This window comes from Lepus europaeus, chromosome 16, assembly GCF_033115175.1.
Source record: "Lepus europaeus isolate LE1 chromosome 16, mLepTim1.pri, whole genome shotgun sequence".
Lineage (NCBI taxonomy): Eukaryota > Metazoa > Chordata > Mammalia > Lagomorpha > Leporidae > Lepus > Lepus europaeus.
Genome location: NC_084842.1, coordinates 56,383,427 through 56,398,906, shown reverse-complemented (window position 1 = coordinate 56,398,906; position 15,480 = coordinate 56,383,427). Strand labels below are relative to the sequence as shown.

The 15,480-nt window shown below is 47.5% G+C and overlaps 1 protein-coding gene across 1 annotated transcript in view; it reads right to left on the bottom strand.

Annotated features, from left to right (window-relative positions):
• Positions 1–2,903: 2,903 nt before the first annotated feature.
• The window catches only part of BEND4 (BEN domain containing 4), a 33,117-nt gene continuing 20,540 nt past the window's right edge, over positions 2,904–15,480 (bottom strand). Inside the window, exons 3-5 of the mRNA XM_062213693.1 lie at positions 10,548–10,639; positions 5,364–5,604; positions 2,904–3,121 (exon numbers count right to left, since the gene is read on the bottom strand). Of these exons, the coding sequence (XP_062069677.1) occupies positions 2,904–3,121; positions 5,364–5,604; positions 10,548–10,639 (551 nt within the window). The remainder of the gene's footprint in view (positions 3,122–5,363; positions 5,605–10,547; positions 10,640–15,480) is intronic.

Genomic DNA, 15,480 nt, shown 5'->3' with positions numbered 1-15,480 from the left:
TCTTTGTGACAGGACTTTAATTTGGAAAACAGAGGACACACTGAGCTGCTGTCACCGGTAGTGGACGTGGGCTATGGACTTACCTAGTCGTCGATAGCAAGTCCACGTCTAGTCTTCGTGGGTCTGGAGAGCCCTCAGTGGAGTACTGGTGCCTCCTGAGCTGTTTTAATATAACCTGTTTTACACCAATGCTAAAATGACTAAAAGCTGACATGAGTCTACACTGCTTGTCTAACAGTAATTGGTCCAAATTTCAGACGCAGAAAATCAAATCAACAAGCAACATCTTCAGGTCTCCAAAGTGATCAACTGAGAGGCTGAGGGAGCAGCCTTGGTGAGTGAGGAGCCTTTAACCTCGCTGTTCACAGGACTGCACAGGGCTTAGCAGGAAAGAAATGAACCTCTTCTGCAGGCCTGACCTAAAACTCACGTGAGCACAGGTGACGTTAACAGCCTTGCAGGTGACCTCAGTGGCAGGATGGACCAGTCCTGAGATGAGGGCTAGTGAAGTATGAGGGCTGATGCTAAGCCTAAGCAGCATCTTGGTCAGGCAGTGGGCCAGGCTAATGGAATGTGGCAATTACACAAACAGGGTTAAGTCAACGGCACTGCTGTCTCGGGACAGGGGAGCCTAGGACCCAGCACTCCCAGAGGCATGAGGACTGGCTGGGCGGTACTGAGCACTTCGTCTCTGTAGGCCTCGGTTTCCTCATGCACAACAGACAGCCAACGTGCAGCTCCAAAGTTCTAGAATCTGCACTGTTGATAGAGAAATCAATCAGGTGGATGGGATGAGAGGAAGCCACGAACACCTTCCCAGGTGGTGAGAATTACAGCCAATCCACAGGTTGCCGTCACCACCCCCCCGCCCCCACCCAAGGAGGAGTGCAGACCAGAGACCAGCAGCACACAGGGCTCCAGAGTGACGCTTAGGTGGGAAGAAATGAGCAGAACCCAAGAAAACGCTAGGAGCTGGGGGTCTGCTCTTCTCACAAGCAGTGGCCGTACACTGCTGCTGTAGGAAAAGGCCAACGTGCTCATCAGCAGTAAGGATCACTGTAGCCCAGTGCGAAACAGGAAAAGACAGAACCCACAGGGCCATGGAGGGGGCTCCCCTCAGGCAAGCTTTCATGCTGTCAAAGAATGGGACCTGGCACTGACTTCCTAGAGCTCTAACAACATTCCCAGAGGCAGCTTCCTTCCTTGCACAGCCGAAGATACTCATCTCATGGCTGTCTCAAGCAACATCCCATTTGTACCCAGCACCGCTTTTCCAAATTCTTACTAACTTTTCCAAAACAGGATTGCTATGTTACTTCTCCCTGCAGTTACTGGAGAAATCTGACACACGTGCACTCCTGGAAACATTAAATTCTGCAAGGGTTGAAATCAACAAAAAGACCCATTTCTAAAGTACTATGTGGTAAATTTAAGGACAATTTAGGGTCTTACTTGGACCAAAACATGGCAAGACAGAAACCTTTATAAATGGACACTCAAAACCCTCAGCTCTGTTTGCAGATGACATTAACAGCCTTAAACAAACACTGCCCATGTAGTCCTCTGCTTTCCCAGAAAAATGCAGCAACCTGGACCGTTCAGTAAAGGAAGCTCTTCTGACACGACACGTGATGCCCTCAGAAATCAGGACTCCAGCACCTCAACAGCATTTGCTGATTGAGGAAAGGTCCCAGGACGTCACTCATTCCCCCATACGGAGATCAACAAACTGAACAGCGGACAGTGGTGGGAGGAGGGGGTGCAGAGAATATGACACAATGGGAACTTAACCACGGCTTGTAATTGGGGGAAAGGAGTAGCACATTTGGGATGAAATGGTTTCATCCATGACCACAGAAATTTAACACAAACTTTTGTGAAGATCAATTCAGCACAGAAAGCCCCTGAAATTTCAGAGAAATCAACGACAAGCCCATTGCATAGCTGCCAGACTGGCCTGGAGGCTCTGTGTACACAATTCCAGAACATCTGGCCGATGCAGCCCAATGCCAGTGGTCACACCACTTGTTTGGTCCTCGGTGCACCAAACAACAAATTGGTGGAAATTCTCATTGTTCAACCCAGCATTCTGGCTCTGTGTCCACAAAGCCTGATTTAAGACTAAGGAAACTGTTGGCTCCAGGAAACTATGAGATCGAACATTCAAAATGGTTCTGGACCTCTAGATGTTTCTTGACTGACAGAATGAAAAACGACTGTGTACAAACTCCACAGATCACACAGTGTGCCTTCTTGATCAACACAGTGGAATTTCTTCTTTTTGTAAAGTAACAGAAAAACAGCTGACTTCCAACTAATCACTGGCTACAGCAGTGGCCTCTGTTTCCTGACTTCTTTTGAACAGTAGACGTCAATGTAGAGGCAGCTTAGAATGTCTTTGCTGATAGCTATGAATTCAAGACTTTGGGAAACATAAAGACAGCTTATTAGAACTAACCTAACAGAACACCTGTTCCTTGCCCTTAAAATAAACCTATGTCTCCACCCACCTTGCAGCGGCAGAGGCACTCACCCAGCCTTCCTCTCTGGGGGCCAGCTCTGCTCTGGAAAGGAGAGCTTGAAGATCTGGAGCACGTGGCTAGGAACTCCCCTATTTTTGCACCTTTACTGTCTAGCTAGCAATTGTTCAAAGTCAATTGTAGTCTTCTAACATTCCAAAAGTCTGCTATGGTCGACATGGCCTCTCCAAATAACCCTAAAATGGATTTCTCCTTGGAAACCATGGCAGTAGGTCAAGAACGTTTTCAGGTTGAAAATGTGTACAGAGCGACAGAATGACATGCTTTGGAATCTCAGGTGACAGAAACAGGACATTCACAACTGGATCTCTCGAGAAGACAGGAGAAGATGGGCGGCTACTGTGGGAAGGTTTGGTCCACTCATCAATCCCCAGATCCATCCTGGGAGCTCTTATTGAAGACTTCATCCTGCGAAGCCTGGTGATCCATCCCTTCATAGAATGAGCCACCGTTGTGCAGGAAAGTCCCCACGGCCCTCCCCTGCCGGGCATGACCCACAGCGTCGCTGAATACTTTGTTTATCTGTTCCTCTGAGGGCATCCACCAGTCGGGGTTGGAGGTGCAATGCATCCTAATGAATTCTGTGGGAAAATACGTAGCAGTAAAAAAAGAGAGAGAGAGAGAGAGAGAGAGAGAAGAGCTGTTTTTTGCAGCGATGACAGGATAGGCTGCTTGCACTTTAACAGAAGCTTTATAAGGAAGGCTTTATGGGAAATCTGATGCAATGCCATGATGATGTCACTCATTAGATTCCACTTACTCCTTACAAATTTTCTTCTCATGTGCAAAAGCAAAACATCACCTAAGTGAGAGGGTCATTTCTCTCAGACACAATAACTGTTGAAATAAAAAATGCTTCTGAGTTATAAGACAAGGATATGCATCGTGTCTAAGCTCAGTGAGGGAAGGCGTTTCAGACAGAGTCCGGTACCTGCTCCCACTTCCCAAGTGCTAACTGTCTCCAGAAGCGCAGCACAGACACTTGGTGTGGGCTTCCTTACCCAGCTGCTAACTGGAAGACTGAGTGCAATGAAGTCAGTCTCACTGGGTAGGAAGGTGCCTAATGTTAGCTCAGCAAAGGCGTCTCCATTCTTCACATGTCCTATGATAGGCTATACTTACTTCCCTAATCACATGTACTGGCAAATATTTTTAAAAGTGTGATCTCATCTAAGTATTTTTTTTTTTTTTTTACCAGGAAGCAATCAGCAGGCCTGGGGAAGGGGGAGTCGTTTCAGCTGCCTCTGACACAGACAACCATCATTTCTTGCCTATGTATTTTCCACCCAAGGGCTAGCTGGAGCCTGTGGGCTGTGGCCCTTGCGAGGAATGAGTGTGAGACTGCAAACTCCAGTAAAGCAGCTGTACTGCGTGGGGGCGAGAGGGGGCCAGCAGCCTTCTCAGGGCAATGACACTGGTTCTTTGGGATGGACTTTAACCTCTCATTCTTACCAACTTACTATTAAAATGGACCACGTGGGGTAAGAATTTCTGGAAAGCAATCCGATTCTGAGACCCTGTAACGTGGCTCCTTTATTAGCCTGTAGGCAGTTTCTCTGCCCACATCCAACAGTGGGCCCAGCAGAGTGCTCAAGCTTAACCTGCACTAATTCCATCACCTGTGACAATGCTGGGGAGCAAGGGCAATCATGGCAAGTTTAGACAGACCCTGCAAACTCCCAGCAGCCGGTCACTGAGTCAGTGGCCCACAGTGGGTGCTCTGTGCCTGGTGAACACTGGTATTCTCAGGTCACATGGCCTCGCCAAGCAAGGGCCACCTACATCATAATCCCCCAGGGTAGCTGTGACCAGGAGCCATGTGTGACTCCCCTGTTCCCACTGAATCGGGATCTCCAGGAGGGGGTTGGGCATCTCAGCTGCTACTAAAGCCAATATGCATCCTGGGCCCATAGTCACAGAGTCGCTGTGGGCATCCCAGGAGGGAGCACAGGAGCAGTGTATCTATTCCAACAGCTGAGGCCTCATCAGCGATAATGTTTCTTTCTACTTTTTCTACGTCCTCACCAGGAGAAATCTTGAGCCCTATGAAGTCTTTCCAACCCATACAACTTTGACTGAACCACAGGAGGAAATGCTTGGGATTTCTGGTACGGATGTTTCGGTGTGAAGGGTGCTGTGGCTGGCTCTGTAACGTTCCTCCTTGCAGTCTGCGTTTATCTGCACCTGCTTCACCGAATGGGCTGGGCGCATCGACTCTCCCCGCCCACCACCTGGCCTGCAGCAGTGCAGCTCAGCTGCCAAATACTCAGCTGCCGAAATGCAGTATTGGCCAGAAAGGGCTTTTAACACAGAAACAGAAGTTTTACTAGCAAAGGTATATACTTCAGGCACTAAGGAAAACCAATTCTAAACCAAGTTAAGGAGTTGGGTCAAGAATGTCTTTAAGACAGCTAACTGGGTACACAGGTTAGAAGTAGAAATGAAGTAGAAATGAAATACAATTTTACCCTTTTTTTTTTTTTCCCAAAAATTCCACATCTTCCCTCTGTGCGCTTCCCTAATGCTCCAGTTTTGCTGGAAGTAGCCTTTACCAGCAACAAAGAAAATCTGAATTTCAAGCGTGAAACATGAGGTGCTATGCAATGCTTATGTACCACTAAGTGAGAACAACAAGGCTAAAAGCAAAGGAGGGTTTTTTCCAAAGAGCTTCTCAATACCGAGTAAATGGGCCACATGAAGCCAATAAGGGCTCAGCGGAAAGAAATCAAAAACACAGTAAGGCTGAACACTTGCACGGGGAGCCACAGCCAATGCGGTGAAATGGGACCACGGATGGTGACACTGAGGGGAAGGATGCAGTACCTCGGAGGCAAGTGACTTTAACTGGATCCAGAGGGCGTCTCTCAGGACCTGTCTCTCCTGACTGCACTGACCTTTTCCTTTTCCCAAGGCCGCATGAGTACTTAAGCTCATCGGTTGTGAAAACAAATCTGATGAGGTAGCGCAGGAGTCGTCTCCCATCTTTCTTGGAGGAATTCACAGCCTCGTCCCACTGTTTGCTCGTTATGTAGACGGGATAGTTGTTCAGCAGCTGCTTGCTTCCCTGGAAAAGCGGAATATTTTCTCATTACCTACTGAGCCAGCCAGCCAGCAGCCAAAGCAATCTCCATTTCAAAGGCAAACCATGCTTTGTAACCAAGTGGCTAGGCTGACAATGAACCAGGGACTGAAGAGCACAAGTAATTGCCCACACTCAGAACGGGCACTTTTCAAATTACATTTGCATTTTCTATAACAAGAGCCAATGAGGTATAATGAACACCTTTGAAAGAGGAGCTATTTATAACTTGCATTTTAACAGGTAGGTTAAAATGTGTCAGGATCCAATGACAGGGAACACTATTTAAATATAACCTGTAACTTTCTTTTTCAATCTATTAGAATATGCAAAAATGACTTTGAAGCGTGTGATCAAACACGTCTCTGCACCCTCTGGTTGGCAGTGGCACACTCAGAAATGATGAGGCTGGGGGCCTACTTTAATAAGGGAGCACTCGGGTGGGCTGCACCTCACACCTGATCGCCACTGTACCACAGTGCGAACAGCTTCAAACAAGTGGACCTAAAGCAGGGGAAACTGTGGAAACTGGCAGGGGGGTGGGGACGGAGGGTGGGGATCATTAACAATAATAATGCAAAACAGGTCTCCTCAAATTATGGCTTCTGCAAATGCCATGATGTCAACTCAAAATTTTTCTTACTTTTCACCTCCCTAATTTATGTCTACTATAAAATTCCCAGGCTAAATAGCTGCAGTGGGACTAATTACAGGCATGGGACTAATTACAGGCGTTTCTGTAACATTTATAAGCCATGTTTAGTCAATTGCACCTACACAACCATTACTTTAGTTCTGGCTTGTCCATAAAATTCTACAGTCCAGGACAAATTAATTAACCCATGACCTCACTTTTAATGTACTCCCCTTCCCTAGTAATTAAGGGGTACAAAATAAAGAAGGGAAAAACTCATTCAGTTTTACAACTCTGCAAATTTAGCACAGGTTATAAATTTGGCACTGTTTGGGTCTGACGGGGTTTTACTCCAGAAAGTGCTCTGTGTAGCTACGCACTGAGAAGGGTGACCAGCACAGGTGCCAACAGGAAGGAGGTCAGGAGACTGCCAGTGAATTGTACACACCCAAGTCCCCACTAGAGCACTCCGCCTTTCTTAAACTAGCAATAGTCTGACTCCATTTCAGAAGGGGACAGTTGGGGCCTGCACTGTGGCACAGCAGGTAAAGCCACCGTCTGTGACACCAGCATCCCACATGGACGCTGGTTCGGGTCCCAGCTGCTCCACTTCTGATCCAACTTCTTGCTAATGTGCTTGGGAAAGCAGCAGAAGATGGTCGAAGTACTTGGGACCCTGAACACATGCTGGAGACCCAGAGGAAGCTCTGGGCTCCTGGGTATGGCCTGGCACAGCCTTGGTCATTGTACGTACTTAGGGAGCAAACCAGTAGATGGAAGATCTCTCTGTCTCTCCCTCTCTCTCAGCGTAACTCCTTTAAAAAAAAAAAATTCATTCATTTATTTGAAAGTAGAGTTACACAGAGAGAGAAGAGGCAGAGAGGGAGGGAGGGAGAGAGAGAGAGAGAGAGAGCGCGCGTGTGGGGGGGGGGGTCTTCCATCTGCTGGTTCACTCTCCAGATGACAACTTGTGCCAATCTGAATCAAGGAGCCAGAAGCTTCTTCCTCCCACGTAGGTGCAGGGGCCTAGGGACTTGGGCCATCTTCTACTGCTTTCCTAGGCCATAGCACAGAGCAGGATGGGAAATGGAGGCAGCTGGGACTCGAACTGGCACCCATATGGGATGCCAGCACTGCAGGTGGCTGCTTTACCTGCTACGCCACAGCACCCAGCGTTAACTCTCGTTATTAAAAAAAAAAAAAAAGGGAAGGGGGTGGTTGGGTGAGGCACACGGTTTGTGCTTTGAATTCAATTCAGAGGCAGGCTGGGTTTGACACAAATCTTGGCTCTGTTTCATGAGAGTATCTCAGATGAGTGACTTGAACTTGCTGGATCCAAGTCTGAAACAGAGGGAGTGAAAGCACTGTGGGTTTATGATCAGGAGCACTCTCCAGCCAGTGGCTCTGAGCCCAGGCTCCTGCAGGCAGGTGAAACCACAGAGATGGAAACGGGGTCTGAGGCAGGGTAGATGCAAGAGGTGGGCATGAAAGATGGGGATGGGAGTGGGGTGCAGTGGCGCTGTGGCACTGATCTGCAGTGCCGGCATCCCATATGGATACCGGTTCGAGACTCAGCTGCTCCACTTCCGATACAGCTCCCTATTAATGCATCTGTGGAAGCAGTGGAAGATAGTCCAAGTTCCTGGGCCGCTGCCATCCATGTGGGAGACCCAAAGGAGGCTCCTGGCTCCTGACTTCGGCTGGGCCCAACCCTGGCCACTGTGGGCCATTTGGGGAGTCAATCAGTGATGAAAGGTACCTCTATCTTTCCCTGTAACTCAGCTTTTCAAATAATAAATCTTTAAAAAGAAATCAGAAAAAGAAAGAAGATGGGAGGGCAGGCAACCAACCCAGTGAGCCAGGATCCCCAGGGGCATTCTAGTGTGCTCTGAAAACATAAGGAACAGAGGGCAAGCCAGGAGGGGAGGAGGCATCGGGGAAAGGAATCCCGTGGCTTCCTACGCATGAGGGCAGGGCTCACAATCGTTCTGCCCAGCTGAACCCTCGGCGTTCAGGGCAGCCAGGGGGAGGGGGCGGGTCCAGTCTAGGATGGGGAATCCGGGGCTGGCTGACTCAGAACCGCTAATTGTGTCCGAAGGACCTGTGCAGGACAGCCTTAATAGTAAGCACTGATGACCAGACAGAGGCACTTGCCCACGCCTCCTTCCTCCTCCCAGGAGGTGGCACCAGTGCAATTACAGAGCCGGGCTCTGGGGTGGGCCTCAGGCAGGCGTCCTCAGCTCCTTTCTGCCAAGTAGGGCTAAAAATCCCAGCTTGCTGCTTTTGCTGAGCTCATCTCTCACCACCAGAAGCTCATTTTAACTGCAGATTGATCTAGTGCTCCACTCCCAGGGCCAAGGATAGGCCTGGACTAGAGTAGGTGCAGCAGATGCTTGCTAAGGACTAAGGACTAACGTGGTACAGCCCTGGCCGCTGCTTCCGGGGCGTCCCCGTGAGCACACCTGTCAGCCTGCATGGCTAGTTTTCAAACCTTTCCTTTATTTTACACTATCCCTCATTTTTAAAAAGAAACTATTTCTCTAAGGTGGGTGAGTGCCCTTGGCAAGCTAGGATTACTTGCTGTTTTCCAAGGAGGTCCGATCCTTTCTCCAGATCTTAGAACTCAAAGGTACAGAGCTGGGGAGACCTGCCCCCAAGTCCAGGGTTCACCCCGTGATGCTGCGCCGTGACCCTACAACAGGACTACTTCAAGATGGGAGGAACTGGTGATTAGGGAGCTGACAAGGCAAGAGAGGAGCTTTCTCCAACCCTTAAAAAAAACTCACATAACAGCTCAAAAGCTCTCCTAAAATACAGACGCTCTACATAAAATGTAGGCCCCATAAAATGAAGAAACACCATTTGGAGGTAATTTTCATCAAGAAAAAGAAGAAGAAAGAGAAAAAGAAATTTACAGCACCAAACACCACTCAGAATGTTCTGTTTTATGGATGAGATTTACAATCCTGTTTTAGCATAGTTAATAGAAATAAAATGTGACAAATAATAAAAATGAGAAAATGCTCATGTGCCTGAAATGATAATAAAAATAGTAGAGTAATAATGATGATGATGGGTCATAAAAGTTTAAACAGTCCTATCCAGAGGAAATGTAGATTCTCCCCTCTTTTTAATTTTCATGGAATTCTGATTGTATATTCTCTTCAATTAGCCACCAACAGGTTATCAGACTCTGATTTAGTGTTGAGTCACTCTGAAGCAATAAAAACGAACAACTTCAACTAATGTCTTCCCAGACTCACAGCCAAATGGAACACACAGGTGTACTTTGAGTAACGTGGCTACTTCTCAATTGGAATTATGAACAACATGCTACATGACCATAGGCAGGAGGGTGGCATTCAGGGAGTGCTTCTTGGAGGAAGCAGGCTTTTCAGTTGTACCTTTGCTATGTCAGATATGTCAAGTTAAAAATGTGGACTTTATTCAGAGAGAAAAGGATAAGTTTATTCTGGTGCCAGAAAGTTCTGAAACACAAACATCATCTTTTTTATACTACACATTTCCTGTGAACTTCTTTAAGACCCCTTGTATTTGTGTGTCTAAAACATTTTTGCACCAAAATAAATTCATCTTTTAGCCCATTTTCCACGAACCTTCTGAAGTGCCCTCCTGGACCAGTCTTGCAAGTGTTTACAGTCATTAAAGACACAGGTCCCCATTCAGCAGGCAGGAACTGGGTACCTGCTATGACAGGCACTGGGGATGGGACCTGGACGTGCGGGCAGCAGGTGCTTGGGGAGGGAGGACCAGACTGAGGAAGGAAGGGAGAACCAGGCAGGCTCATTTTCAGGGGTTGGGGGACCTGAGTGTTTGACACTCAGGGCAATGTAGCCATGCTTTACAAGGGAAGTAACGTCCAGAGGGAGCTTTGATAATCTTGTAAAAACGTGCTGCTTACAGTGCCAGACCCTTGCTCCCACACAGGGCGAGGCCCGCAGGAAGACAGTGCTCGCCAGCGGGGGGCCCACAAACTCTGGGCAACTCCCGAAAAGTCATGCCCAAGGGGCATTCTGGGACACAGCTGCTGCCTGTGGGAACGGCAGGTTGGCCAGCGGCGGAGTCACGGCTACTGAAAACTGCTCTTTTCTTCCTTGTCTGCCTCCCTCCCCCCCCCCCCCCCCCCTCCGAGTGCAGAGCACTGCCTTTCGGGTAACACCCCTAACCCCACCCTGCCACGTCTCAGCAGGCAGCAAGGTGGCTGGCTGGCTGCCCTGTGCCAGGGGCCAGTGCTGTGCGGCACGGAGCCGCCCTGAGCTCGCTGGAGACCTACCTCGGTGGGCTGGTCGGCGGGCTGTGGCATCAGCAGTTGGTTGTGGTGCTGCAGGACGGTCTTCAGGTAATCTAGCACCGTCTGGCAGGGCACTGTGGGGAAGCAACCACACGGCACATGTCAGCAGACTGCAGCGTGCAAAGACACTTGAAAAGACTTCTTGATGGCAACTTCTAAAAAAAAAAAAAAAAACCCACACTTTCTAAAGGAAACAATCTTCTTTCACTTGACATCCGCAGTTATTTGTAAACACAGAGCAGATGCTATGGTGCGGGAGAATGTTCAGGCTCAGCACAATTCACTGAGAACTCTCAAGTCAAACTTTCTCCCAGATGAATTTGGGTCAATGATAATGAACGCCCCACGGAACAAGACATCTTGTCTTTTCAAATCCAAGTTGTAGCGCTAGCGTCTCATGATGCCTTCTGAAATTAATGTACTAAAAACTACTAGTTTGTGGGCTTGTAATCAGTAATTTCACACTCAGTTTTTTTTTTTTTTGTTTGTTTGTTTGTTTTTGTTTTTTTTTTTTTTTTTTTTTTTTTACAGGCAGAGTGGACAGTGAGAGAGAGAGACAGAGAGAAAGGTCTTCCTTTACCGTTGGTTCACCCTCCAATGGCCGCCGCGGCCGGCGCACTGCGCTGATCCCAAGGCAGGAGCTAGGTGCTTCTCCTGGTCTCCCATGTGGGTGCAGGGCCCAAGCACTTGGGCCATCCTCCACTGCACTCCCGGGCCACAGCAGAGAGCTGGTCTGGAAGAGGAGCAACCGGGACAGAATCCGGCGCCCTGACCGGGACTAGAACCTGGTGTGCCGGCGCCGCTAGGTGGAGGATTAGCCTAGTGAGCCGCGGCACCGGCCTCATACTCAGTTTTAATGACGGATTCCTCCTTGGTTCTTCAGTAAGCAGGAACTCCACCCAGTTTAGTCTCCCTCCCAATACGAATACACCTGGCCACTCAGTTTCGGATGCACTATCTGTTTTGGAGGCTTGGTCTTACAGACTTCACTGAATAATTACAGTAACACTGAACGGATATTAGGCCAACACAGACCTGACATTTCCGGTACTCTTGCACAAATAATGCTGACATCTTAAGGTTTTTATGAGAATGCTTTCAGGAGTATTAACTATTTTTTTAAAAGGCCTTGGTAGCTCAGTTAATAACCTAATTTACACAAACTGCCGCCACTACCTTTCTTAGCTGTGTGTTTTAAGATGTTTTTGTCACATTTAAGAATAAATATTTAACCTAAGCCCCGATTTTAAAATCTCACCACTGAGCTTTCTGCACTTTGATTTTCTCACTTTTTATTTTTTAAAGACCACAAACTCAAGTTATCATCTTTATCTACTGCTAATGGCTCTGGGTTTCTTAAGTAACATCACATTGTTCCCATAACAAATAAAAAATTTTATCAATATCATTTTGAAGAATTTGAATCATAGGCAGAGGTCAGGAAATGTTTATTCTTACTATAAAAGTGTTTTCTCCAATAACCACCCTCATAGATCTGCGTTACAGATCAGTGTCACGGCCTCTCCTGCAACTGCTCAATTACCACGTAAGTCAATGAAAATAAGTCACACCATTAGCAGTGTGAAGCAGACCTATTACTAAGCAAGGTTAATAAAACCTATCAAGTATCCCTAATTCCACCAGCTTATCAAACACGTCTAATCCACTTTACTGATGCCACAGTTAGAATGCATCTTCCTGGGGTGAGCATCTGGTGCATCAGTGAAGATGCTACTTGCGACACCCTATCCCGTATTAGAGTGGCTGGGTTTGGGACTCAGCTCAGTGTCTGCTTCCAGCTTCCAGCTAATGTGCACTAGAGGATGTGGTGGCAATGGCTCAAGTACTTGGGTCCCAGCCGCCCATGTAGGAGACCCAGACTGAGTCCCAGGTTCCTGGTTTAAGTTTGTCCCAGTCCTGGTTTGGCTGCTGTGAACATCTGGGGAGTGAACTAGTAGGTGGAAATTATTAAGCGGAAAAAGGCTAAAGACTTGAGAAACTAACAGACGGCAGACGGGTCTGCCTTGGAGCTCGCTCACTTTGGGACCTCTGGGGCCTTCATTTGACTTCTAGGTCTGCATCTCTTCTGCACAGGACTGATAAAAGAATTCAAAGCAGCACTGTGTTCTTTACAGTTAGAATAAAATGCAATGGTACATATGTCACTGCTCTCCAAGTGACATGTGCAAGACATTATCTAGATTTAGCTTGAAATTTTCAATAAGTTTGTAAACATTAGGCTTATTAGGATCTGAATAAACTTCTTTTGATCCCTTAAACACATTTTACCACCATCAGGATATTTATGAAAAAAATTTCCAAAGATGCACAAACATGCCTATGAGGTGGCACACAGAACTAAATCTTCAATATTACCTCACCCACACTAAAATACTTATGTGCACAGATAGGAAGCAGGATGAGCACAGAAAGAGACAAGAAAGGAAGAAATAGGCCAGAGTGTTTGATAATAATAATTAACAATGACTGTATTTTACTTGTCAGATTAGGATTTATCTTTGGTCATAGTTATGAAAATCATGAAGTCATTAAAAAAATCTGTAGAGTGGGCACAATAATTTCATAATTTGTAAGCTTCAAAAAAATGTCTGTCTCCATGTTATCTCTATGTCTATCTCCCCTGCCTTGCTATGACGCCCTCAGTGGTGGCTGCACCACCCTGGAGGGCTGGGAGGCTCACCTTCCTCTCCTTATACACTCAGCACATGGGCAGCAGTGCTGAGCTCGGGTCAAGGCCAGCTGAGTGACACTGCTGGAAGGAAATGGAGTTTATGTGCATTTACTGGCTAGGCAAGGCAAGCAGATCCTGCACACAGGTATCTGAGGATAAGGCTTAAGGCCAGGGAGACAGAGGACAAAGCTCCTCTTCAGCCAACTTAAACAGCCGCTGCCCTGGGTGCTTGGAGAAGCACTCTCTCCTGAGGCCCTCCCAAACACGATCTCGCCAAGGCAGGGGCTTCCAGCCCAGGGTCAGAGGGGACCCCGCTGCTAAAGACTGAGAACATCACTCTGGACTTGGGGCTCTTTGGATAGTAGCCTACAACTAGACAGGAAAGCGATAAAATAAAATGAATTAAATGGGGGGGGGGGGAGCAGGAATCAGTGTGTCTGTTCAGTGGAGGCAGGTGTGTGGAACATGTTATCCTGGTGCACAGCTACGCCATGCTGTCTGCCTGGGAGAAACATGGGCACTGAAAGGCAATCACGAAACCTCCTGTCCACCTGCTGCTTTCTTCTGACAACACACAGTTCTACGGACAGCTGTGCAATTCCTGCATGAGAACACGGCCCTCAAAGAGAAGCCAGTGCTTCATGTGTGACTGTGCGCAACGCAGCCTACCATCTGGCTCCTTCGAAGGGAGGTATTATCAGGTTAGAGTTTACAGCAGCACCTAAAAAGAAAAAAATACATCAACAGGGTCCCTAAGTAGTGGGTTATGCCCCACACACCTTCACAGCTTATGGTTTCCTTTTGCAAATCATGAATGTTAAGCGAGTCCCTCTCACTGATGGAGAAACCACTATCTCACACTGGGCAGATTCATTTATTTGCTTGTTCATTCTGCAAAAACAAAGTCAAAGGAATCTAGTAGGCTTAATGAAACATAAATCATATCAAGTTTTTTAAAAATTATGTACTTATTTGTATTTGAAAGGCAGAGAGAGAGAGAGAGAGAGAGAGATCCATCTTCTATCCACTGGTTCACTCCTCAAATCCCTGCGACAACTGGAGCTGGGCCAGGCCCAAGCCAGGAGACCAGACCACAGTCTTGTCTTCCACATGCATGGCAGGGACTCAAGTACTTGAGTCACCACCTACAGCCTCCCAGGGTGTACATGAGCAGGAGGCTGGAACCTGAGGCAGAGCCAGGATTCAAACCCAAGCTAACGTCCAATATGGCATGCAGGTGTCACATGTGGCATCTGTTATAACCACTGCACCAAATGCCTGCCCCTAAATTGTTTTTTTTTTTTTTTTTTTTACAGGCAGAGTTAGACAATGAGAGACAGACAGAGAAAGGTCTTCCTTCTGTTAATTCACCCCCCAAATGTAGATTGTTTTTTAATCACAAAGTTCATCGGCCATCTAAAAGGACACAAGAATGACAGAGATAAAAGCTACTGCTGGATGTCTTCCAACATCCACGAAGTTGTAACTCATTACATATGAAAAAGCTACTAGGAGTGTGGGTGGGAGGGCAGGTATGTTGGGAAGAATAACTATATTCCTAAACTTGTACTTATGATTAAGTAAAAAAAAAAAAAAAGCTACTAGGGGGGCTGGCACTGTGGCCAAACAGGTTAAGCTGTCATCTGCAGTGCCAGCATACCATGTGGGCACAGCTTCGAGTCTTGGTTGCTTTACTTCCAATTCAGCTCTCTGCTTACAGCCTAGAGAAGCAGTGGAGAATGGCCCAAGTGCTTGGGCCCCTGCACCCACATGGGAGACCTGGATGAAGTTCTTGGCTCCAGTCTGGCCCAGTCCTGGCCACTGAGGCCATTTGGGGAGTCAAAAAGAGGATGGAAGAACTTCTCTTTCATCGCCTCTGACTTTCCCTCCCTGTAACTCTGTATTTCCAAAAAATAAAGGGGCCGGTGCTATGGTGTAGTGGGTAAAACTGCTGCCTGCAGTGCCAGCATCCCATATGGGCACTGGTTCGAGTCCTGGCTGCTTCACTTCCAATCCAGCTTTCTGCTGTGGCCTGGGAAAGCAGTAGAAGATGGCCCAAGTCCTTCACCCCCTGCACCCATGTGGGAGACCTTGAAGAAGCTGCTGGCTCCTGGCTTCAGATTGGTGCAGCTATGGCCTTTGCAGCCATCTGGGGAGGGAACCAGTGGATGGAAGACCTCTCTCTCTCTCTCTGCCTCTCCTTCTCTCTGTGTGTAATTCTGA